The 24,756-nt window shown below is 40.1% G+C and overlaps 1 protein-coding gene across 1 annotated transcript in view; it reads right to left on the bottom strand.

Moving 5' to 3' along the window:
• myo10 (myosin X) overlaps window positions 1-24,756 on the bottom strand; it is a 264,485-nt gene that overhangs the window by 50,731 nt on the left and 188,998 nt on the right. Inside the window, exons 10-19 of the mRNA XM_059945625.1 lie at window positions 23,799-23,928; window positions 20,157-20,275; window positions 17,408-17,554; window positions 17,145-17,245; window positions 16,657-16,723; window positions 12,405-12,497; window positions 11,192-11,260; window positions 10,967-11,049; window positions 7,585-7,693; window positions 5,849-5,929 (exon numbers count right to left, since the gene is read on the bottom strand). Of these exons, the coding sequence (XP_059801608.1) occupies window positions 5,849-5,929; window positions 7,585-7,693; window positions 10,967-11,049; window positions 11,192-11,260; window positions 12,405-12,497; window positions 16,657-16,723; window positions 17,145-17,245; window positions 17,408-17,554; window positions 20,157-20,275; window positions 23,799-23,928 (999 nt within the window). The remainder of the gene's footprint in view (window positions 1-5,848; window positions 5,930-7,584; window positions 7,694-10,966; window positions 11,050-11,191; window positions 11,261-12,404; window positions 12,498-16,656; window positions 16,724-17,144; window positions 17,246-17,407; window positions 17,555-20,156; window positions 20,276-23,798; window positions 23,929-24,756) is intronic.

The raw sequence follows: 24,756 nt of genomic DNA, 5'->3' as shown, positions 1-24,756 counted from the left end.
GGCCTACTCCTGCACCTTTTTTCTATGTTTCTATGTTTACTCTCCTTTGAATAGTGTCATGAGACCTTTTGTGTTGAACTGAAAGAGCAAATGCTCAATAATAATTTCTGAAAGACCTGGCAAAAATGATAACCAGGTAGGCCTGCTGGCAGTGTCTGTACATGACGCATTTACTGGGAAATGCCTGCAGTTGTCAATCAGCCAGTATTTGTCTCAGTACACTTAAGTCTGGGACATGACACATGCATACTGATGCGGAACAAAATATCTTCCAGCATGCTGCACTGGTGAACCAAATCAATTAACTTGCTTCATAGATCCTTCCCCAGAAAGCTTGAACTCAGTGGGATCTGGGGGCATTGGAGAACATTGAGAGTTTGATAGGTGACATAGATTTATTATGCAGTTTTGTGGGTGGTGGTTGCTCTAGTCCATTTCTACATTGTGGTAAACCCTGTCTTCACAAATTCATTACAATAGTATACATCAAAAAACTAGTGGTGTATTTGAAAGGAAGATAACACATGGAGTCGTCAAGCATCTGCTATGGAGTGAATGGTTCAATCATTGTTTCAAAGCTGGCATTCCATGGAACTCCTTTATCCACAAGGACCAGAGTATGTCCACACATAGATCTACAACAATGTCAATAAATGAACATTACTCTTTGACTAGAGAATTGTGCCTTTTTAAAGTCACAAAATGAAATTAGTTATTGATAGGCCAAGTTATTTGGAGACTAATTCTTGATAGGAATGACAGGGAGTTTAGGCAGAAGGCTTTGTTTTCTTGAGATTGGCAAACAACAATAATACTGCTTGCTTCAAAGACAATTCTTTCCCATCTTTACTTTGCCAAGTGTGATGGGAACAAACCAGGTGCAAGTAGTTCCTGCAGCATTGTCTAGCCTAGTCTGGTGATCAATTGTTTTAAATGTAAAATTCTGATTTGTCCCTCCATCTCAAAACCTACCATGGCTGGGTTGCAAATTGGACAAATATATCTGTCAGCAGGTGTGTCTGTGTGCCTGTGATTTATACTCACAACTTGACTGAGAGAGAGAGCAGGATAACTGATCTTCACTGGCCCTCCTGTTGACTTCATTATTTTTTGTGGCATGCCCATCTCTACGAGAGCACTATTTTACATCTGGGTCATCAACTTGTGTCTGCAGCAAATGCTGAAGCTTCATGTAAGAAAAAATACTGCAGAAAAAAAAATCTAGGTACCTTTTTCCCTTTCCAGTGCCAACTCCATAGGAATAAAAGATTTAGAGTGCACATTTTAAAGGAGCCCTATTCTCTGAACTGATAGCTCATTGCAAAGAATCATGGCAAGATTCAAAGTAAAGAGGGGTTGTTTCCAAATCAAATACAATAAAACCTAAAGTTAAATAAAATTCTGTATTTGTGGCTACAGAGGCCTTTTGATAACTTAGTGCCAAAGGTCAGATGGCTGCAAGTTGTCACTGGAATGTTGTCACGTCCTTGCACTGAAAAGGAGGTATGTTTAATGTATGACAACTTTTAAACATTCTCCCGTAACAACCTCATGTTCCTAGGAAACAGTAGGTCAAATAACACCAGAGGCCAGAATATTCCCATCCCTTGGTAAACCTGGATAAATAAAAGACGCTTTCCTACTACATTTTGAAATTTACCATTTACTGCAATATAGTCACAATAGCTTTTGTTAACATGTACGCAATCTAAAATGATTGCTATTTGTCCACTTGGAGCAAGTTCTAGAACATGTTTGTTAAAAACAAACTAGTTCCATTCAGATTAAGAGAACTACTCATCAACAAAAGATAGCAAAAATTGTGTCTATTCAATATATTTACAAAGCAATAGATTTCTCATCCATCTTCTCATATTGGCAGTTACTTATATGATTGTGCTGTTGGACCAAAATATATAATTGGCTATGAAAAGCTACTCTCAAGTATTGCAGTGTGGGATCTGTCTGAGTTTGTCCGCATACTTCATGTGAGCAACTTTCCTTGTCATGTAAGTTTGGAGAACAGCAACCTGCTGAAACTAAAGTGCTAATCGATTACATGCACGCATCTCTGACACCAGCCTAGCAGATGAGCAGCATCCAGTTTCAACAACTTCAGTCTGCATTTTTTATTTCACCTTCCTTATCACAAGGTATTAAAGCTGTTTTTGACACTATCAGTAGATGAAGCAATATTTTTTTCTTAACACTAATTTTAATTTTCCAGCACAAAACCATATTTGATTAGCTCTTTTGTACTTAAAAATCGAGTGACTCACAAAAAAAGGCATCAGGATGAGTTAAAAAGCTGAAAGTAGATAATGTGCCGACATTACAGAAGGGAGGAATGGCTCTCGTTTCCCAGCCTCTCATTTACAATACGGTTCATGAAGTGGCATCAACCTTCAAGTTATTGTTAACCTTTGAATAATTTGCAAACTTGTACATTTATCAATTTGGATATCTCTGCTAGAGATAGGAAATGGTAATGAGAATAAAAACAAGGTGAAACGACATAGGCTTTATCTCTCAGCTCTGCGGTTATGAACGAGCCGATTGTTCTCAATGAGAGACTAACAACGACATAACTCATAGTTCCCCCATCCAAGCCAGCATGTTCTGTTGGACTGTTATAAGCAGCAGTCATGAGTTTAAAGTTAAGATAACCACCATTGTATATTTGCTCACTGCCATTTATTGTGTGGATCCATACACAGTGGCAAAATAGCAAAGGGCAGCCAGCACCTTTGGACCTTTTCATAGTAAGTCACTGCTTTCAATAGGTGAAAGCTGAAGAAAAAAGTTTAAATTAAAACAAAACAAACATGCACAGCAGGCCAACCAATTTATTGAATGATGGCAGTATAATGAAATTAACTTACATTCCCAAGGAGATTTTTACAAGATTGGTCAACTACTGTCGAAAACTGCTTTGCAATGATGAAATGCAGTTAGTCCTTGCATTGAAGTCATAGCGAAACTGCTAATAATTTAATTCGAGCTTTGATGCTTAACTATACTGACAACTAAAATTTAATGCTTTGAATTTAGTGCTCTTTTCACCGGACCACCGTAGTGATGTAGTAGTTAAAGTGCCAAAAAATAAAGATAGTTACTTACTTATGAAAACCAAAGATGTGGACCAATACTTGATTAGTTTTATAAAAATACAGCAAATTGACCAAAAAAAAAAATCCAGCACAATAATTAAGTGATTCAGAATTTTGAAGAGAAACACAAGCTATGTTAGCACTGGAGTAAATTCACACAAGTTCGTTGCACAAGTTATCAAGTTACAGCAACAGGTAGAATACACTTCACAAACGCAGTAGCAGAAGTACAATGTTATCAAGCTCCCTGCTGCATCTTCTCCCACTCTCCTAAACAATACCAAAGCTTTGTCATTTATTAACATATGCTTGGAACAGAATGACCCTCACATACCTTGATTTGCTCAGTATCTGGCTCTAGAAGTAGCAGCACTGAACTTCTAAATATCCACTAGCAGCTGGTAATTGAGTTGGAACACAGCTTGGTTGTGTCTCCTTTATTCTTCTTACTGAAAGAACAGAAACTACCTCAGTAGAAACTGTTGCAGATTTTACTGGCTTACAGGAATCCAATTCGCCTTTTGAGATTTGCACCTTCTATATAATTTTTTCTTCAAATGCAGAAGAATTTTCTGAACAATTTTCTGGATACTAAAGCAAAATTCGCTACATTTTTTAATGAAAAGGGCAAACAAGTGGTCTTGCAACAAACTGCTCATAGACACAGAGTCAATGGACTCGCCTTCATCTCCTCATTTCACTTTCCAATGAACCACTGGCACAGACCCACACAACCACCTCGCTCGTGTTCCCTAGGCAACCTCAGAAAAGAACAATTTGATTGTTGCAATCATTAGCATTTCTGTTGTAAAAATGTTCAAGTGGAGTTCAGGGACACAAGAGGAAAACTTTTCCACTTGGTCAGTACTTAGACTCATTAGCCAGACATATTGGAAAATAGGATATTTTTTGCTTAATATACATTTGATTTGGGTTTAAAGTATTTGTATAAGACACAGTCGTTTCAGCCTTTCTATGCTTTTGCAGCTCAAAACTAGAATAAATAAGGTGACTTTTCCCCTTACATTTCATCCTACTCACCAAAAAAAATCATGAATTGGTAAACATGGGAAGCATAATGTTAATTTTAACAATAGATGATTGCTGGCGCATGTCTCTCAGCAGAAGAAGGTATCACAATAAAATTCTGAGCCCTGAAATTAAACAAGTGGGGGTGTAAATCCCTCAACAGTTTCCACACTCCTCACCACGTCCAAGCACAAAAATCCATCAAGGGAGGTTTGCAATCGTTCAAAGAGTTCCTTTCTTAGCTTGGATCAACTTCCAGCTGGGGTTAAAAGCAATATCAGAGGTGAGCTGAGACTCAATCGTCCAAGTTCACTTCAAACACACACATTTTTCCTGTACGTGTAGTATGTTAAACTCCCTTTCCTATGCACATGATCAATTTTCAAGCTTTCTTGCATGGCACCAAGACAAGCATACCAGGGCTGAGCTATATGACACCATTTTATACTCATTTTTCAGGACAACTATTGCCAGGTTTGTGAACTTGAGAATTTTTTTAAAAAATCAGGTGAAAGGGCTTACAAGCTCCAGTGAACCTCAACTCCCATTAAATTGTTAGGGATAGAGTGTACACTATCCCATTGGAATCTTTCCACAATATATCAAGTACAAACTGCCAAGTATTTGGAATGTAGGCAGCATCGGCTCAGGAGGTCTAAAGATGGGATATGAATGACAGTACCTCTCCCTCACTATTATCATGCCCCTGATCCACTTCAGAAGCAACAATGCCACACAAACTGTTACCATTAAGTTTACAGATGATGACCCATTCAGCTTGTGATCCATTGATGGGAGTTTTAACCTAATCAAAGCATCAGGGGAAAATGCATTCTTTAATTTGATAAATAATGTTTTATTTTTGTCCTAATTATTTTCTTTCTAATAAAATTGTGTACAATTTATGTTTTTCTTGTGAATGCTGCTTATGCGATGCTATGGCAAGTTAAGTTTTCCCATTACATTTGTACATCCATGTATTTGTGAACACAACAATTAACTTTTGACTTTAAATATTGAATAAAGATGACCATGAAGTCAATTATTATAAAATCCTTTCAACTTCACAAATGGAAAACTGCCTTGCACACACTGTTTGACCAAGAAATAGATTCAAATTTACAGTAATATGGCTGAGATATATGCTTACACACTGAAATGACCCTGCAAGGGGCTATGATCATAGCCAATGAGCATGGGTAGTAAGTCGGGTGGTATATCGGATCAGATGGTTTATTATTGTCACATAATCAAGATAAGCTTTAGTTTGCAAGCCAGACAGATGATTCCATATATAATTACACTGAGGTAGTCAAAAGAACAGACTAGTGTTGCTGTAGCAGAGAAAATGCAAAGACCACTCAATCAAGATGTTTTCACTCAGCACATAAGAGCGCTTGATAACAATGGGATAAAAGTAGTCCTTGCATCTGGTAGTACCACCTCTACAAGTCAGATTTACCATTGTCAATATCCCAACATGAAAGGATGTTTTTTTAAAAATGCAAAGCAAAAGTTTCTCATTAGACATACAACACCCAAAAGTTCTCATCACTAGCTCACAAGTACAGGTTCATGTAAAAGGCAATTTTCTGCTTCAATAATTATATATTTGCCACTGAAGGAAAAGAAAATCGCTGTAAGTTTTTTACCCAAAGCATAAACTTGGCTCATAAGTACTAGCAAGATCCAGATCCCATTAAACTTACTTTCTGCACATTGGGTTTGATGCATCGGACAAAAAAAGGATTTGATGTGCTTAATGTAGCCATTAGCGAATGAAGTGAGTTCTGAAAAATACGTAAAGAAATAGTTACAGCTTTCAAAGTAATTAATTCAACCTTCAGGCTTTATAATGTTTATTTTCATGAACAAATCATGAATATTTTACTATGTATTCTCTTCAACAAAGATACTCTGATATACTGTGTTGCCTTTCACTTCTCTGACGTTTCTGTAACCTCCTACATTATCCCAACAAAGTCTGAAATAAACTCAAGGAACAGCACATCATCTTCTCTCCAGACATGGTACAGACTGTCTTCACATCAAATTGCAACTATCTGCACGTTGGCTTGAGTTGAGAGGTCCACATTCCCTTGTGAGCTAACGTGCTCCTGGCTTAGGTTCAGTGAGCTGCACTGGAATGCAACATGCTTAAGAACACAGTAGAGCACAACACTACTTACCAGCCTTTCCAAGCCAGACATCCAACAGACAAGAAATGTTATTGTACATGTACAATCTTTCATTCTGAAATACTGTGATTGAAAGTCCCTCTTACATCTGTGCTGAGAGACCCTCATCAACATAAAAGTAACAATCCCATTTTGGTAAAAAGGACACTGAGGTCTCAACTTAAAGCAGCATTGCAGATTGGGGAAGGTTTTAGGGTGCAAGGTGTGCCTCTCAAGGCAACTGCTCCCACAGCCTCAATAACCGAGTTACTGGTGAACGGCAGTGTTGGTGCTGGATGCCCGGCCATGGCAATGCCACTGAATGCCACAGGTAGGTCGCTGGATTGCCTGAAAATCGGAAACTACAGATGCTGGAAAAATGAAATAAAAGCAGAAATTGTAGAAAATGAGCAGCATCAATGGAGAGAGAAATGAATTTAACATTCTAGACTGCACACTTTTCATCAGAACTGAAAGACAGAAAGCAAGTGGGGAAGGAATAGATAGGACAAAGAAAGTATATCTGATTTTGTGAGTTCTGGGTTGTTGTAAATGAAGTCTCTATTTAATGTCTTTGAGCCAGCTGGAGGGCTTCCAAGGCTGAACCGGGAATAAGGGATTTTTTTGCGGGGGGTGGGGGGGGTGTGTGGAGAAGGAATGTGAGCCTGAATTCTGGGTGAAAGCCACCAACAAAATTGGACTTCCTGTCTTTCTCAATAGAAGCATCCAACTAACTACCATTTGGGTTCCTTGTCCAAGTTGTTCATGGCTGTTATACTTTGTACATTATAAAGTATGAAACTTGCTTAATGAAGATTAGGTGGCCAAGTCAACACCCTGCCCTGTGTAGACAATCTCTTAGCTCATAGCCAGGTGCAGCTTCAGGGTATGGCGATCTGCAGAGAGCCACCACTTCTCTAATGGCCTGCCAAAAGTTGGACAGCTTCCAGCTCTAAGTACCTCACCTGAAAGAGATTTGAGCCTGGGTTTGATTACCTTTGGCACAGTTCAAGCTGGCATTTGCCATTTTGGAAGGGTTGCCCACGATAATGATCATGATAATTAGCTCTGATTCACGGTGCAACCACCATGAACTCAGTTTGGTGCTTGCTGCTTTAACATCATAAGTTGTGCTTCCTATTTTCCAGTATAATCCAATCTTACTCTGTAGATTTTGACTCAACTTGATCATTCAACAGCACTTTACTGATTTTGGTTGCAGACACAGAGCATACACACAAAAGAAAACCAATGGAGATTATATTAACCTTGAACTGAGAGCTGACAGTTGGCTTTCGATGCTTGGTTCCAGATTTAAGTGTCTCCTCATTATTCTTGCTTGATGTATACTCGACTAAATCATAGACGAAATCCAGTCTGAAATAATGAATATAATTATGAATGCCCAAGGCTAGGAATACATACTTTTCAATCTGACCAGACCAGAAGATTACTTCTGCTATAACTGTCCTAAATGAAAGGCAGGCCAGTGGAGGAAAGTGTGACCTGATGTTACTTGCACTTAATCTAACACTATGAAACCATCAAATGACCAACTTTTATTAGTAAAACTGAAGAAATGTACAACTTACGATGTATCTCTTCTTCTCCACTTCCCACTTGACAGTAAATATAAAATCTTGAAAGCATAGACCACCAGACTAAATGATGGCTTCTATCTCACTGTTACAAGACTACAATGGACAACAAAGATTTTGCTTCCTGTGTACTCTCAGGTGTATCTTATGGATGTTGGGCTGCTGATCATGTAGATTACCATGAAATTTCCCTATCACGCACCATTTGTTTTTTTTTTAATCTCCTTTATTTGTTATGTCAATTCTTAATTCATGTCAATTAAAATGTTGCCCACAACATAAGCTGAGAAGTTTTCTATCTTATCCAGGCATGCTTAGGCAGGGTGGATGTTGCATGGCAGGACAGCTTTTAGAAAGGCTATAAATTTCTATAAAGGATTTCGATATTTGAGATCAATATTTCCTTGAATACCAGATGTCAAGATTAAGGAAGGCATTTTTGTTGGTCTGCAAATTAAACAGGTCATCTATGACAGGCAATTTGAAGATCTTCTAGTGTGACTAGAGAAAATCACATGGAATGCATTCAAGAATGTTGTTGAAAATGTTCTTGTCAGCTACGGAACATCAAACTACATTCAGCTGGTTAACAACATGCTTCAAGCAGACGAAACCATGCAGTGCAACTTGTCACTAAAGATTCTTTTTCTGTATTCCCATTTGGACATTCTTCCTGCAAATCTTGGCCCTGTCAGTGATGAGCATGCTGAAACATTTCACCAGAACATTGTGGTCTAGAGAAATAGTATCGGGGCAACTGGCATCCATCAGTGCTGGCTGATTATTGTTGGACATTTAAGCAAAAATCTCAGACTCGGAGTACAAATGAAAATCATCAACAAAACACTTTAGCTGAGTTGAACTATTGCAAAGCATCAGCACCATTATGCAATTAAATGCATTATATTCAATAAAAGTTAATTTCTTGTTTCTCCAAATTTCTACTTGATACAAGTAGTCTGAAATTATATTTGAGTTCAGCTTCAATCAGTCTATTATAAACAAAAAATATTTTGAGGAAGCAGCACCACTGAGAAAATTTGTTGCTATTGAACAGTCCCCTAGTTTGATAAAATGAACCTTACTGTTTGCGTGCACTGCAATTTTTCTTTCATTATATCACTACATTCTGCATTCTTTTATTGTTTTCCTTTGTACTGGCATGATTTAATATTGTGAAATAATTTGTATAGATGACAAACAAAAAGTTTTCACTGGACCTCGGTACTCATGGTAATAATAAACCAAGTTACAAATTATATTGTGATGCAAGAACAAAATAAATCTGCTTACTTTTAATGAAACATTAATTAACAGAATATTGAAACTGATATCCCTACAATTTATGAAGCACATCTAGCTCAATATGAAAATAACTTATCATTTAGGTTTTGCACTGTCATTGCACTAGTGAGCTCCCACATGGCTCCTTCAGCATCTTGTGCTCTAAGCAGACATTAAGAGGCACAGTAGTGGAGCTGGTAGAGCTTTTCTCACAGTTCCAAAGATCTGACCTCTGGTGCAGTTTGCATGTTCTCTCACTGACTGCCAGTTGCTCGCAGATGCGCCAGTTTTCTCCCACACCCCACAGACAAACACAGCAGTATATTGACTGGCCTTTTGTTAGTTGCCATTGGTTTGTTGGTGTCTGGGAGTGCAAGGACAATTTAGAGAAAATGCAGTGGGATTTAGGATTGATCTGCAAACTGGCGCAGACTTGATGTGCCAACATGACTTGCTCTAACTCTGAAGAAACGTGGAAATATAAGAAACATTTCTGGTCAATGCAAGAATGATGGGATCAAACTGTATTTTACCAGAGTTTGGTTTTTTTGCATCATTATTCAGGAATTGACAAATGGCCATGTAAAAAATAAATATTTCCAGAACAAGAATCCAAGCAGAAATGAGCAACTACTGCCAACAAACCTGGTGAATAAACTGATGGTTGAATGGTTTATGCCGTTCCCAAGGGAACTGTATTCCCTCAGCTGTTTTCAGCTTCCTTCACTAAGGACAATCAAAATTATTTTCTGCCTGGCCCTTTCACAGAAGCAACTGATGCTGGAATTAAAGTTAAATCGTCCCCTGAAGAAGCAGCAGCAGCTGAGAATATGAAGCCTTGTTACACTAATTTATTTTAATTGAATGATCTGACCAATTAGCTTGATGTGGTCACTAGACAGGATATGAATGTTTCTGAAAGAGAGAAATCATGCAAAACTACTGTTTAAATATGTTTCATGTCACTTACACAAAAAAAACTATCAAGGAATTTTTATATGTCTTTCTTGATAACAGTCAATTAATCATTTTTAGAATTAGTGCAGATAACAAGCATGTTGGCTTTAAAAAGAAAGATTCAGTGCATGTATTTATTTCCTGGAGGTTCTGGAGCAGCTTAGTTTCACCATCTCAGGCAGAGAGTGGTGTTCATAGAGAGGTGGAAGGTGAGCTGTTAGGTACCTGCTGCACAAATCTCAGAAACTACAGACAAGTCTTCCAAAAACTTATTTTTTTTTAGAGATACAGCACGATAACAGGCTCTGTTTGGCCTACAAACCCACAAGGCCCAATTACACCCGTGTGACCTGTACATCTTTGGAATGTGGGAGGAAACCCACGCAGTTATGGGGAGGACAAACTCCTTACAGATAGCGATGGAATTGAAGCTGGGCGCTGTTGCTGTGATGGTATTAGACTATCCATACGCCACAGTGCCATCCACTGTTGAATAAACAAGGTAAATATCCTCAACATCACCATCCCTCCTCTCTCCTGTTCAGCCTGGCTTGAATTCCTCCACAAAATGCTGGAGGAACTCAGCAGGCCGTGCAACATCTGTGGAAAAATGTACAGTTGACGTTTTGGGCTGAGACCCTTCAGCGGGACCCACCTTGGCTTAATGGAATTGCTCCGGGAGATGACAGACATGATAGGCTGAACTGCCTGCTCCCATATTATACTAAAAGATGAAATATAGTTTAGGATTGATTTCCATCTCCCTCAAATATTGCCCTGAGCAACTAAGGAACTACAACAAAGTTAGTACCTGCTTTCACGTAACAAGTTGAGAATGTCATGTCTGAAGGTATCTCTGTTCTTCTCCAAAATCCCCTTTACGTGATATAAAACCTTGGCAAGGAAAAGGTAAGAGCATAAATGAAATACAAGAAGAGACATTGATAAAACAATGCTGGTGAGAGTCCTTCACAGCATTATCAGTTGTCGCAATAAGAATTGTTGTTAGGGATAGTGTTGAAAAGTGAGTAACTACCTCTCCAGCATAGTGCTTCACTCCAAAGTAATGGTCAATCACTCTGGGCTTCACGTAACATGGATTGCTCTGGTAAGAGGATATAATGTAGATTGTTAGTAAAACAAGTTAATACCTTTTGGATGATTCTGTCAGGAGTTTGTTTTGGGCTTATTCCCATACCAGGCCGAACAGACTACCGGTAATGTACTATACTCTGAAGAACTAATTTAAATAAACCTATTTCTGTGGTGCACATATTAGCTAATGAAATGCAACAACAAATGAAGACTTAGATGGCTTATTTTACACTATTTACCTACAATGGAAGAATCAGTAGTTTACATCCACCATCTGACAGGCTTCATTCAAACAACAGGAAGGCAAGAGTTTGAAATGCTTTGTTGTTTAATTGTGTTGGTCTTTTTGTAAATGATGAAAACTGGTAAGTTTCTAGTCACAGGTCAAAGTTTCTAAAGGCAACCAGAACCACAAAGCAAAGCTCCTGCCCCTTCTTCTACAGATGCTAAAACTCCGAACTTCACATAGTTCAGGCTCATACTGGCAATAGAAACCAGCCCAAATGATGGATTGCGGTGGAAGGGGGAGTTGGCTACAGAAAAACTAACACACTCAAAAATTAATAGCTACAATTCAGTCACATATAGTCCATAAGATCATAAGATATAGGAGCAGGCCATTTGGCCCATTAAGTCTGCTCCGTCATTCAATCATAGGCTGATCCAATTCTTCCAGTCATCCTCACTCGCTTGCCTACTCCCCATGCTCTTTGATACCCTGGCTAATCAAGAACCTATCTATCTCTGCCTTAAATATACCCTATGTCTTGGCCTCCACAGCTGCTCATGGCCACAAATTCCACAGATTAACCACCCTCTGACTAAAGTAATTTCTCTGCATCTCTGTTCTAAATGGACGTCCTTCAATCCTGAAGTTGTGCCCTCTGTTCCTAGACTCCCCTACGTGGGAAATAACTTTGCCACATCTAATCTGTTCAGGCCTTTTAACATTCGGAATATTTCTATGAGGTTCCCCCCACATTCTCCCGAATTCCAGGGAATACAGCCCAAGAGCTGCCAAAAGTTCCTCATATGGTAACCCTCTCATTCCTGGAATCATTCTTGGCTGCCTGTCTTTTCACTTTAAGCAGGTTTATTAATGGGATCAATATCAAGGAACTCACTGACAGTAGAGAACTGCCCACAAAGCTTACCGAATGCTGATTGTGCAGCTTCTCCAGTAGTGTACTATCAGTGCCCTTTGGAAAATGGCTCTCCTCATTGATAAGGGCCAGAATGCCCATTTTCTGGAAGAAAAAGCATTAACGTTAGGACATCTCAGCAAAATAAAATTCACGTATTAGAACTGATACTCTAACAGAGAGCTTCTGGTTCAAATGTTAAACAATTGGACAGATACCTTTCGTGACTGTTAATCCATCAGAAAAGCAACACATGAAAATTAAGATTAGCGATGGAAAGATTGCCTCTATTTCAACAGTTGTATTTCCAAACAGTTTTTGTTCAAGCAAACAATAGTTTTATTTTAAACATCCCTTCCTTCCCTACCCCTGTGGATAAGCGTGAGGATTTCACAACTCAAGGAAAAAAATCTTGTACTTTCCAAAATGCACTGGAGCTCAATTGCCACAAAAATTGAGTAAAAGCTTAAAATACTCCAAGCATGAAAATAAATGGATGAGAAATAATAGGCCAGATTTCCAAGTTGCTGTTAGCTTACTCTTGTAAGTAAGGCTGTGTGATACACACCAAGAGCCTTCGGAACTGTTCGGAACTGTGGTCCATTTGGAAAACTCCAATAACTGTAAGGATCAGTGCTGAGACCATAAATGTTTTAGTCTAAATGACTCAGATGAAGGAAACAAATACTCTGTAGCCAGATCTACTGTGGAGGCAAGTTACAAAGAGACGATGGCAGGTTAAGTGTATGTTGGAGAGTAATGAAGGCAAACATGGTGTCATTGACTTGAGATGAAAAACCAAAACTTTACTTAATTGTAAATAAACTTTGTACAGCTGCTGCAAAAGAAAAAAATTCCTTCAATTTAAACCAGTATTAATAAATCTGATCCTGATTCTGACAGGAACCTGATTACCCTCACAAACATAACACAAAGTGAGTGGTAATTGCAAACCCAAAAATTACAGACACTGGGAATCAGAAATAAAAGTGGAAGGTGCTGAAAGCTCTCAGCAGGTCAGGCAGCATCTGTGGAAAAAGACACAGAGTTCGTACCACAGATTTGAAGCAGGAGGGTTAGCAGCGGAGATGGGGTGGGGAGGGAGGCGGGGGGGAAAGAGACGGAGATGGGGGAAGAGACAGAGACTGGGGGGGAGAGATGGAAACAGGGGGGAGAGACGGAGACGGGGGAAGAGACAGAGACTGGGGGGGAGAGATGGAAATGGGGGAAGAGACTGAGACGGGGGAAGAGACGGAGACGGGGGTAGAGACGGAGACGGGGGTAGAGACGGAGACGGGGGTAGAGACGGAGATGGGGCGGAAGAATCGGAGACAGAGGAGGGGGGAAGAGGCGGAGACGGGGTGGAGGAAGAGGCGGAGATGGGGTGGGGGAAGAGGCGGAGATGGGGTGGGGGAAGAGGTGGAGACGGGGTGGGGGAAGAGGCGGAGACGGGGGGAAGAAGCGGAGACGGGGGGAAGAAGCGGAGACAGGGGAAGAAGCGGAGATGGGGAAAGAAACTGAGATGGGGGGAAGAAACTGAGACAGGGAAGAAGCAGAGATGGGGGGAAGAAACTGAGACTGGGAAGAAGCAGAGACGGGGGGAAGAAACTGAGACGGGGGAAGAAGCGAAGACGGGGGGGAAAAACTGAGACGGGGAAGAAACTGAGATGGGGGGAAGAGACGGAGACGGCGGTAGAGACGGAGACAGGGGGTAGAGAAAGAGATGGGGCGGAAGAAACGGACACAGAGGAGGGGGGAAGAAGCGGAGACGGGGTGAGGGAAGAAGCGGAGACGGGGTGAGGGAAGAGGCAGAGACGGGGGGAAGAGGCAGAGACGGGGGAAGAGGCAGAGACGGGGGGGAAGAGGCAGAGACGGGGGGGAAGAGGCAGAGACGGGGGGAAGAGGCAGAGACGGGGGGAAGAGGCGGGGAAGAAGCGGAGGTGGGGGAAGAAGCGGAGATGGGGGGAAGAAGCGGAGATGGGGGAAGAAGCAGAGAAGGGGGAGGGAAGAAGCAGAGATGGGGGAGGGGGGTAAGAAACTGAGGCAGGGACCAAACAATGGGATATGTATTTCCAAATTTTATATTCAGAACCACTGATCAGAAAGCACACTCACAACCACAGGTCACAAATGTACTTTAATTTCACAAACTACAAATTGCAGAGTTGGAATTTGTCAATACACTGCCAACAGAGTGGTCTGCAGAACATCTGGCTCCAATTCAGTCAGCTGACAGTCTCCAGATGCTGTGTAATGATGGATGAATGCATTAATGATTCAAACAATTCATTCTTGCAATAGTTCTGAATTTATTGTTCAATTGAATTTGTTGCCAGAATTGTGAAATTAATTATTCTTACTTTCTGAACTCCTTTTCCCACCCCCACCAAATGCTCCAAATTGCTAACATCAATGCTACATGCAGTTTAAAGATATTTAGGATGATTATTAGTCATAACAGTACTTTGCATACCAACTAGAACAGAATGCAGTAACATTTCTTTGCTGCTTTTTGGTGACAGAGCGCAACACTGCAGGCAATTAAACTATGTGGTCTCACCTATCCTAGGTCTGTTGATTGTAATGAATAGCCAGATACATGACCATACAAACCCAGAATCTTTAAGTAATGCAACAGCATCACTTAAAATGGCCAGAGCAGGCACCAGTCAAAAGCTTTGGGCTACTGTCAATCTGATCCTGACTCTGAAGGATCTTTGAGAATGCAACACTAGAAACACAGGCCACGTCAGTCATGCAAGATGTGACTATCTCAAGCAAAGTGAGGTGATTATACAAACTGCAGGGTTCATTGCTAGTCAACATTGTCAAGTAGAATTTAAAGAAATTGAGGATGAAAAGTATATATATACTGAAAAGAGGTTTTAAAAAAGGTTTCAAACAGGAGGTTGCAGAACCATTTTTGTTCACAGCCAAATTTAACATTGCAAGTTTCAATGGTGGAGAATGAAACTACATTTAGGCATGGCCATTCAAGATTTTTGACACTTTTGTTCTTAAGCAGTTCCTTATGATCAAGGATAATCTGCTTCTGCTCTAGCTTTCTGGGTTTTGAGGTGGCTGAAGAAGCCAAGGCAAGGATCAAAGAGTCTTTCACAGATGGCCAACAGGTCAGTAACATTGGAATGGTGCACTATTTCTGCTGCTTCCCCAGGGCTTCTGTGCGCTTTCAATGGATGAATGAGGTCATCAACGACATCCCAATTCCTCACACTTCACTTTGTGGGATAATGGACCAGAAACAGGCAAATTGGACAAGCTTAAATGGGCATCTTGGCCAGCATGGATAAGATGGGCCAAATGGCCTGTTTCTATGCTGTATTATGCTATGACTCCGGGTGGCAGTACCATACTATACAAGTGGGAGGCTGACTGCAGAATGCATGTCAAAAAATGTACTGCAGTTGCTTGCCTAGGCTTCTTCAACAACACCTTCCATCAAAAAGGACGATAGCAACAGGTGCATAGTGAGTCACCACCACCTGGTTGTACTGATGTGTGAGTTCCCCTCAGATATTACTGATGTGGAAATTATATCACCCAGTCTACGTTCTGGAATCCCCTCCCTAAGCCTTCTGGGACCACCTTCACCTAAAGAACTACAGAGATTCAACACACAGCTAATCCTTAAAATTTAATTCTTAATTTCATATTTCCTGCATTCTTGACATTTTGCTGTTGTATGGTGGATGTCAAACCAGGCAAATCTTTAAAAATAATTAAAGATAAATGAAAACATAAAAGTTAAAATTTTAACCACATTAACATTCAAAAGTGCATGAAATCCATTTAAAGCACTAAAGAAAAACAATTAATTCAAATAAATATGAATGAACAAATTGTTAGTCTTCCCCCTTGAAGCTGTTAGATGACTGGATGCTGTGTCCATGCCCACAGGTCTGAACTGGTTCTGGTTCAGTCAGCAGACAACCCTGGGTGACCACCGAGGAAATCACCAAACTCTTGCTCTGCCACAGGCTTAATGAGCTTACCTTCAGAGCATGTGGAAATCTCCACATAGAGAGAACGGTCAGCAAATTCAGGAAATCCTTGTTAAGTGCTCGAGTTCTGAATACTCTCACTTTGTGTGAAATAGTTTGGCATCGACCTGATAACCAAATCCCAGCTTAATAGATTTAAAATTAAATACTACATACAATCCAGTGAAATTCCAATGTCAAGACCAATGTCACAACGAGTGGCTTAAATGCATATAGGACTGCTACTTAAGTGTAGACATTACCTTTTCAATGAGATCCAGACACTCCCCATTATCAATCCAATCAATGTTTTCCCAGATTATTCCATCTCTAACAAAAAAGAAATTGTGTTCAATGAAGCAAGCACTTTTAGAATCAAATTCTTCTTTATGGCTGGTATTATTCTGAAACCCAGGTACACTTTCATTTTGTAGAAAGTGAAGCAAAGTTAATATTTTAGATCAAAAACCTATCGTCAAATGTAGGATCTTTCCCTGACCTGAAACATTAATTGTTTCTCTTTGCACAGATGATGCCCAATACATTTCCAGTATTTTCTGGTTTTACTTCAGAGTTTTGGCATCTGAAGGTTTTTGATTTAACATACAATCGAAATCTATATGAAACAATTTAAAATTAGCAATTCGACTCAGGGACTGCTGACCTATGCAAACCATTGAGTGAAGCACAAATCCACTCATTATCTTGAATTATTTATTTTTGAAAGTGTAACCAACTATTGCTCCCTTACCTGCTGTATTCCAACTGTTCCAAGGAAAATATGTGCTTGTTAAAGTATTCCTGAAGTTTTTCATTTGCATAATTGATATTGAATTGTTCAAACCGATTTATCTGTTGATGAAAGACATGTTTGAATGCAAATTAAAGAGGAGGAATGTAGTGGAGAACCACAGGCCAGTAAAACAGGAGAGAAGAAAAAAAATGAAGGAAAATAGCAAAAGAATTTTGTTGCAATGACATTGTAAATAAAAATATTTTTTCTAATTCTTATACCTCAAAGTTTTCAAATCCAAATATGTCAAGGATTCCCACTGATTTGTAGTCCTCTTTTCCTCTTACTCTGCTGTTGATCTTCCGGATGATCCATGTAAAACACTGGGAGTAAAGTGCCATGGCCATAGAATCTCTGGAATCCACTGCCTGCAGAGTGCGTAACATCATTTAAATTACATTTTACTGTCTCCTGCTACTCAGATTTAAATCCCATCCCAGATCATCAAGCTGAAATACATATTCTCTTTCTATCTCTACATATGCTATCTGCTTACGTCTAATGCATATCAAATATGTTGATTATTTCCATAATTTTGTCTTCTGATTTCTGATTCCCAGTGTGCTGCATTTGGCTTTTGGATTGTTTAATAAATTTGATAAAAACATATTAGGGTTTATTAGCATATTTCTGAAAATTTGGGGTGGCAGGGTGGAGATGCATCCCTACCAAAGGAGGTCAAGGCAATCCTTCCCTCTACTAGCCGGCAGGTCATCCTGGTGCAAGGTGTAGTACCTTCTTAGCCCCCCGATCAGGGTCACGGGACGCCGTGGGAGCAGCTAGTGCAGATCACAAGTGCCAGACAGACGATCTCTGTAGAGTATTGATAATTGTGAAGACACTGCCCAGAAGAAGGCAACGGCAAACCACTGCCGGGACCACGATTGCTAATGTCATACGTTGTGGCACACGATGATGATAATGATGCAAATTTATGCATGTACATCGTACAAGATGTGCCATTAAATTCATTACAATGCTTTACCTCCATCCTAGCTTTCAATTGCAAGATTAAATATTAAAATCAAAGAACAAATTGCTGGAGGAACTACGAGACAAGTAGCATCTATAGCGGAAGGTGGTCGAGGCCCTTCACGATGCAGACTTAAAACATTGACTGTCAATTTCCCACCGCAGATGCTGTTTAATCCACTGGGTTCTCCAGCAATTTATTTTTTGCTCCAAATTCCAGCATTTTCTGTCTCTCGTGTTCCATTTAACTATTGAGTACATTGACCAGAAATGTCGCAATCACTTTCATAAAATTAAATGCATTTTGTGTTTAACAAATAACACATTTTAATTGTTTTTTTGTAAAATATCTATTTTAATGTGCATCATATGGCCATTAAACAGTTAAACTCTGCCTCTTTGAGGGCCATGAAATGATGGGAAAATAGTAAAGAAGTGCTTGCAGCACAATCTGTAACACAAATGCCCAAAAGAACCCAGCACCTGCATGTGAGAGTGTGGGGTGAGTCTAGCCACACCCTACTCCCCACTGTGATTGTTGTGTAACCACAGGAAAAGGTATCAATTATTTAATACTGAGAATGACAGGAAATCTTTCAGAGCGTAATTCTCTCCATCAGAAAGCTGTAGATATCAAGGGCTAAGGGGAGGTCAGATCAGCCACAGCACACTAGTGTAGTTGTTTACAGTTCAAGTGACCAGGGTTCAATCTCCACTGCTGCCTGTAGGGAGTTTGTAAGTTCTTCCTGTGACCACGTGGGTTTCCTCTGGGTGCTCCAGTTCTCTCCCGCAGTCTAAAGACATATCAGTTGGTAGGTTAATTGGTCATTGTAAATTGTCCCATGATTAGGCTGGGGTTAAATTGTGGACAATATGGCTCGAGGGGCCAGGAGGGCCTATTCCATACTGTATCACTAAACAAATAAAATATAAAGAATGGCAAAACAGATCTCAGGACCAAGTGACTATTTCCCACTGACACCTTAATAGTGACCATTTCCCATTGACACTTTAATCTCCAAAAGAAGAAACAGAAAGTATAAAGAATAGCAGAGCAGGCCTCGGGACCAAGTGACCATTTCCCAACTGACACCTTAATCTCCAACAGCACAACCAGAAAAGAAGAACTAAAATTGTTCTAAGAAATTTGCAGTTTTTCTAGAGTGGATGTCTGACTTAACTAAATTGTTAGGTAGCAACATTAACAGGGTTAATTGTTTTTTGTAAGTTAGTAATAAATCTTTGTTATAAATATCATCTCAATATTAAAATCAGCTTTCTTGGTGTGTTTTTGTTAAAACAGCAGATGTATTTTGAAATTCAGTAGGAAGAGTCTATTGCTGGACCCCACTTTCTTGACAACTGCTTACTTTGGTTAGCTACTAAAATCAAGTCAAACACAGATTGTACAAGATTAGAGCACAATTAGAGCAAAAAAAAGAACATTGATGTGCAGTGATCACAGTGTTGTTATGCTGAGATAATGATTAGGATGGTGCACTTTTCTTGAACCTGGTTTTGTGAGACGTCAGGCTTTTGTACCTCCTGTCTGATAGCGTGGCCAGGATAGTATGGATCTTTGACAATACATGCTGCCTTCGAAATATTAATGTTTCAGACCATAACTGAACAAATCTCTGCAATTGAAAACATTAAACATCATTCATGGGTGCTGCTTAACCTGGTTGCTACTTCCAGAATTCCCAGTTCTACAGCAGATTTTAGTTTGCATTTTATCTTTTAAATTGTAACTGCTGCTCTCAAAGACTTCCTCCAGGGTAATAAACTGTTGGAGGATTCTCAGGTGTGAATTTGGGTACTTCACTAAAAAAAAACTTCCACCAAGTTATGGGACTTTAAATCAGTTGTAGTTTTCCAGCGATTCTGAGGTTTTATAGCTAACACCAGCACGGTTGATGCTGGGGCCTATAGGTTCCAATCTGAACCTAATTATTGAAGCAGTTTGTGAGCAGAACTTCAACACTGCCACGTTCTTACCTGCTCCACTGTCAGAGGTGTGCTGATCTCCTCACCTCGGAGAATCATGGATCGATGTGTTAACACCTCTGCTAGTTGCAGGGAGTCCAACCCAAGCAGCTCTGCCGTGTTCCCCAGTGCTAATAAAAGATAATTAAAGATCTGAACAGTCACCTTGCTGGACCTATAACTGACCAGAGTATACTAACACTCTGAGGAAAAAGGATAGTCAATACTTTGGATTAAAATTTTCTATCCATTCCCCCCACCTACCCCAACCAACCCCCTCCCAAAATACTGCCTGACCCACTGAGTTCCTCCAGCAGTTTCTGCTCTAGATTCTAGCAACCTCTGTCTCTATATAATATATAATTTGGCAAGCTCAGATTTGGAATTTAAGAAATTGAAGTATTTGATAAAATTGTGGCTGATGCTAAGCCTCATTTCCCTGCACTTACCCTGGCCCATTCAGTGTGAATCTGTGGCCCTTACTCAAAGCTGAATCTCACACTGCCCTGCTATGTGTCTTTAAGCAAACTTTTCTGGCTGTGGGCATCCTGGACATTAGTTATATTCAGCATGGCACCAGGGGCTCTCATGGTGCTGAAAGGTCACAGATCACCTGTCACATGTGCGGACGCAGTTCCCTTGGGCTACGCCATCTACCAAAGATTTCAGGCTTTCGAAATGCTCCAATATCCCACATACTCAGCAACATTCACAAATATACAAGTACTGTAACTTAATTTTCTTCCCTACATTTTGAAATATACATTGAAATGATGAGTTCCCTAGTGTTAGAGCAGGCAAACATCAGTGAGTCTGTATCTCTGTTACTGAACTCTGTGGCAGTGTGAATCAACAGAGGTGCTGGAACTTGTCAACCGGTCTGAGCTTTTGTATCTAATCACAAAATTCCAAAACTTCACTACACTTACAGAGATAAAGGCCTTTACTTATCAGCAAGCTTTGGCAAGATCTACTGAAGTATTACCAGCCTGTGCATCATGCATTAATCTTCTGCATGAGTGAGAATTATAATACCATTCTGGAAGATATGCTAATTCCCCATACACATATACCACAGGTCACAAATCTCTGACCTCTCAATGGTCACTAAATAATGTTTGACCATAGCAATAGGAGCAGGATTCAAGGTTCAAGTACATCTATTATTAAAGAATGTATAAATTATACACCTTGAGATTTTCTTTGCTTACAGGCAGTCACAAAGCAAAAATCCTGAAGAACCCAATTAAAAAAGACTATAACAGAGAAAAAAAACACACATCATGCAAATGAAACATTCTGAACTAAACAGAGTCCTTAGATCAGCTCTCTGGAGCAGCCCGACTAGGCCCAAGCCTAGTCATATTAACCATCTTGGCCCACTGAGTTGGCTCCGCCATTCCATCATGGCTGATTTATTATCCCTCTCAACCCCATCCTCCCACCTTCTCCTTGTAACCTTTGACACCCTTTCTAATCAAGAACCTATCAACTTCTGCTCTAAGTATTCCCACAGCCACCTGAGGCTATGAATTCCACAAATTCACCACCTTCTGGCTAAAGAAATTCCTCCTTGTCTCCGTTCTAAAGAGATGTCCTTGTATTTTGAGGTGGTGCAATCCGGTCCTAGATTTCCCCACTATTGGAAACATCCTCTCCACATCCATTCAATCTAGGTCTTTCAATATTTAATGAGATCTAATATTCAATGTTACTCCGCTATTTAAGAAGGGTGGGAGGCAGCAGAAAGGAAACTATAGACCTGTTAGCCTGACATCAGTGGTTGGGAAGTTGTTGGGATCAATTGTTGGGGATGAGATTACGGAGTACCTGGGAGGCACATGACAAGATAGGCCAAAGCCAGAATGGCTTCCTGAAAATCATGCCTGACTAACCTACTGTAATTTTTTGAGGAAATTACAAGCAGGGTAGACAAAGGAGATGTAGTAGATGTGGTGCACTTGGATGTTCAAAAGACCTTTCACAAGGTGCCGCACATCAGGCTGCTTAGCAAGATAACAGCCCATGGAATTACAGGCATGGGTTACTAGCAAGGGTGGAGCATTGACTGGTTGGCAGAAAACAGAGAGTGGGAATAAAGGGATCCTATTCTGCCTGGCTGCCAGTGGAGATCCACTAGGGTCTGTGTTGGGACCGCTGCTTTTTATAATGTATGCCAATGATTTGGACTATAGGATTAATGGATTCGTGGCTAAATTTGCCGAAAATACAAAGATAGGTGGAGGAGCGTGTAGTGTTGAGGAAACAGAGAGCCTGCAGAGAGACTTAGATAGTTTAGGGAAATGGGCAAAGAAGTGGCAAATGAAATACAATGTTGGGATGTGCATGGTCATGCACTTTGGTGGAAGAAATAAACAGGCAGACTATTATTTAGATGGGAGAGAATTCAAAACACAGAGATGCAAAGGGACTTGGGAGTCCTTGTGCCAGACGCCCTTAAGGTTAACCTCCAGGTTGAGTTGGTGGTGAAGAAGGTGAATGCAATATTGGCATTCATTTCTAGAGGTATAGAATATAAGAGCAGGGATGTGATGTTGAGATCACACTTGGAGTATAGTGTGCAGTTTTGGGCTCCTTATTTTAGAAAGGATATACCAACATTGGAGAGGGTTCAGAGAATATTCATGAGAATGATTCCAGGAATGAAAGGGTTACTGTATGAGGAACATCTGGCAGCTCTTGGGCTGTATTCCCTGGAGTTCAGGAGAATGAGGGGGGATCTCATAGAAACATTCCAAATGTTAAAAGGCCTGAACAGATTAAATATAGCAAAGTTATTTTCCATGGTAAGGGGTCTATGACAAGAGGGCATGACTTCAGGATTGAAGGATGTCAATTTAGAACAGAGATGCAAAGAAATTACTTCAGTCAGAGGGTGATAAATCTGTGGAATTTGTTGCCATGAGAGTCTGTGGAGGCCAAGTCAATGGGTGTATTTAAGGCAGAAATAGATAGGTTCTTGATTAGCCAGGGCATCAAAGGGTATGGGGAGAAGGCAGGAGAGTGGGGATGACTGGAAGAATTGGATCTGCCCATGATCGAATGATGGAGCAGACTTGATGGGCCAAATGGCCTACATCTGCTCCTATATCTTATGGTCTTATCCCTCCCCCCGACCATTCTTCGAAACATAGGAGACTCAGGGAATGGATTTGCCAGCTGCAACGGGGCTACAGACATCTTCTGCCACATCAGAACTCAATGCACAGCCACATTTTGGACTTCTAAACTGTTTGGATTATGAACAGTTCTCAGGAATGGAATCCTGTTGTAACCCAGGGAGGGCCCATAGTTTATTGCAAAAATAAATGGAATTAAATTTAATTCAAGTTTAATTGTCATTCAACTATATATGAATACAGCCAAACTAGGTGGCATTACTTCGGGGCCAAGGTGTAAAACACAGTGGCAACAGTCACGGATAGCACAAATCACACATACCTCATACGAGATAGGAAATACATGCCAGATATCATAAAATACATCCACACTGAGTCCTGAGAATTGTTCATAAATATGTCCAGGAGCTTTTATAAGCCATCTATGCTTCTGAAATATTTGCAATACCATCACTACAGTTAATCACTGACAGTTCTCTCAGTGGCAGAATTCTTGCTACACATTAAAACATACCTGTTTTTGAGGAAACTTGAGCTCCTCCAGCAATTGCAAATTGAATATTGCCAAGATGTAGGACACCAGCGAGGAGCTTTAGCACTTCCCAAATCTCCTCAGTTTTGAACTTCATGACTTTCATAGCAGCCTGGAGTGATGAGCAGAGGTTGATGTAATTCAGAGAAATTCAAAAGTTACTGCACATTTTAAACATTAGGGATGATGCTCATTCCATTTTCTACAGTTATTTCAGTTTACATTCTAAACCTTTGCTGCCCATTTCACCAGTAAATATATTCAATGCTATAATGAGGAGAGGTGTATATTAATATATTTTAAACCAATTCCCAAGTGATAATGACATTGCTACAGCTATGTTTCTTACGATTAATTAGCTGTGCAGGTAAAATTAGGAACTATAGGTTCAAACAATTAAAAGACAAACTTATGAATAATGTTGGAAAACTCTTTAGAACAGTGATCAATACCCAGCATGGTTCAGGGGAGTAGTGGAGTCGTTAAATCTGCAGAGACAGTTCAAATAAATCTAGAACTATATACAAAAGGGGGAAACCATTTAAGGGGCACAGAGATAATGTATTTTCCTTTCTTTTGAGTGAATTTTGGAGTTCTAAAGGCAGAGATAGATCAATTTTTGACAAGCAGGGGGGTTCAAGTTAGCCAGCGGTAGGCAGGAATGCTCCACGTCCTACTGAATGATAGAGCTTGAAAAAGCTGAGTAGCCTATTCCTGCTCCCCTTTCATATAACTGGAAATGAAAAAGCATCTTGCCCACAGTGGTGGATCTCTACTAAAGGCAAAGTACAAAAATTATTTTTAAAATACCTGCGTGGCAAATTTATTCCGGGTTAATGATTTCAGGGATTCAGAATGAGGCTGCTGAGAACACATTTAGTGAGAACAATTATTTTTATGTATAACATGTACAACTTAGGCATTTGTAAGCTGAGGAGGA

The sequence above is a fragment of the Hypanus sabinus genome, chromosome 20, assembly GCF_030144855.1.
Source record: "Hypanus sabinus isolate sHypSab1 chromosome 20, sHypSab1.hap1, whole genome shotgun sequence".
In the NCBI taxonomy this organism is placed as follows: domain Eukaryota; kingdom Metazoa; phylum Chordata; class Chondrichthyes; order Myliobatiformes; family Dasyatidae; genus Hypanus; species Hypanus sabinus.
The sequence above is the reverse complement of the archived record's forward strand: the minus strand, read 5'-3'. Positions and strand labels throughout refer to the sequence as shown.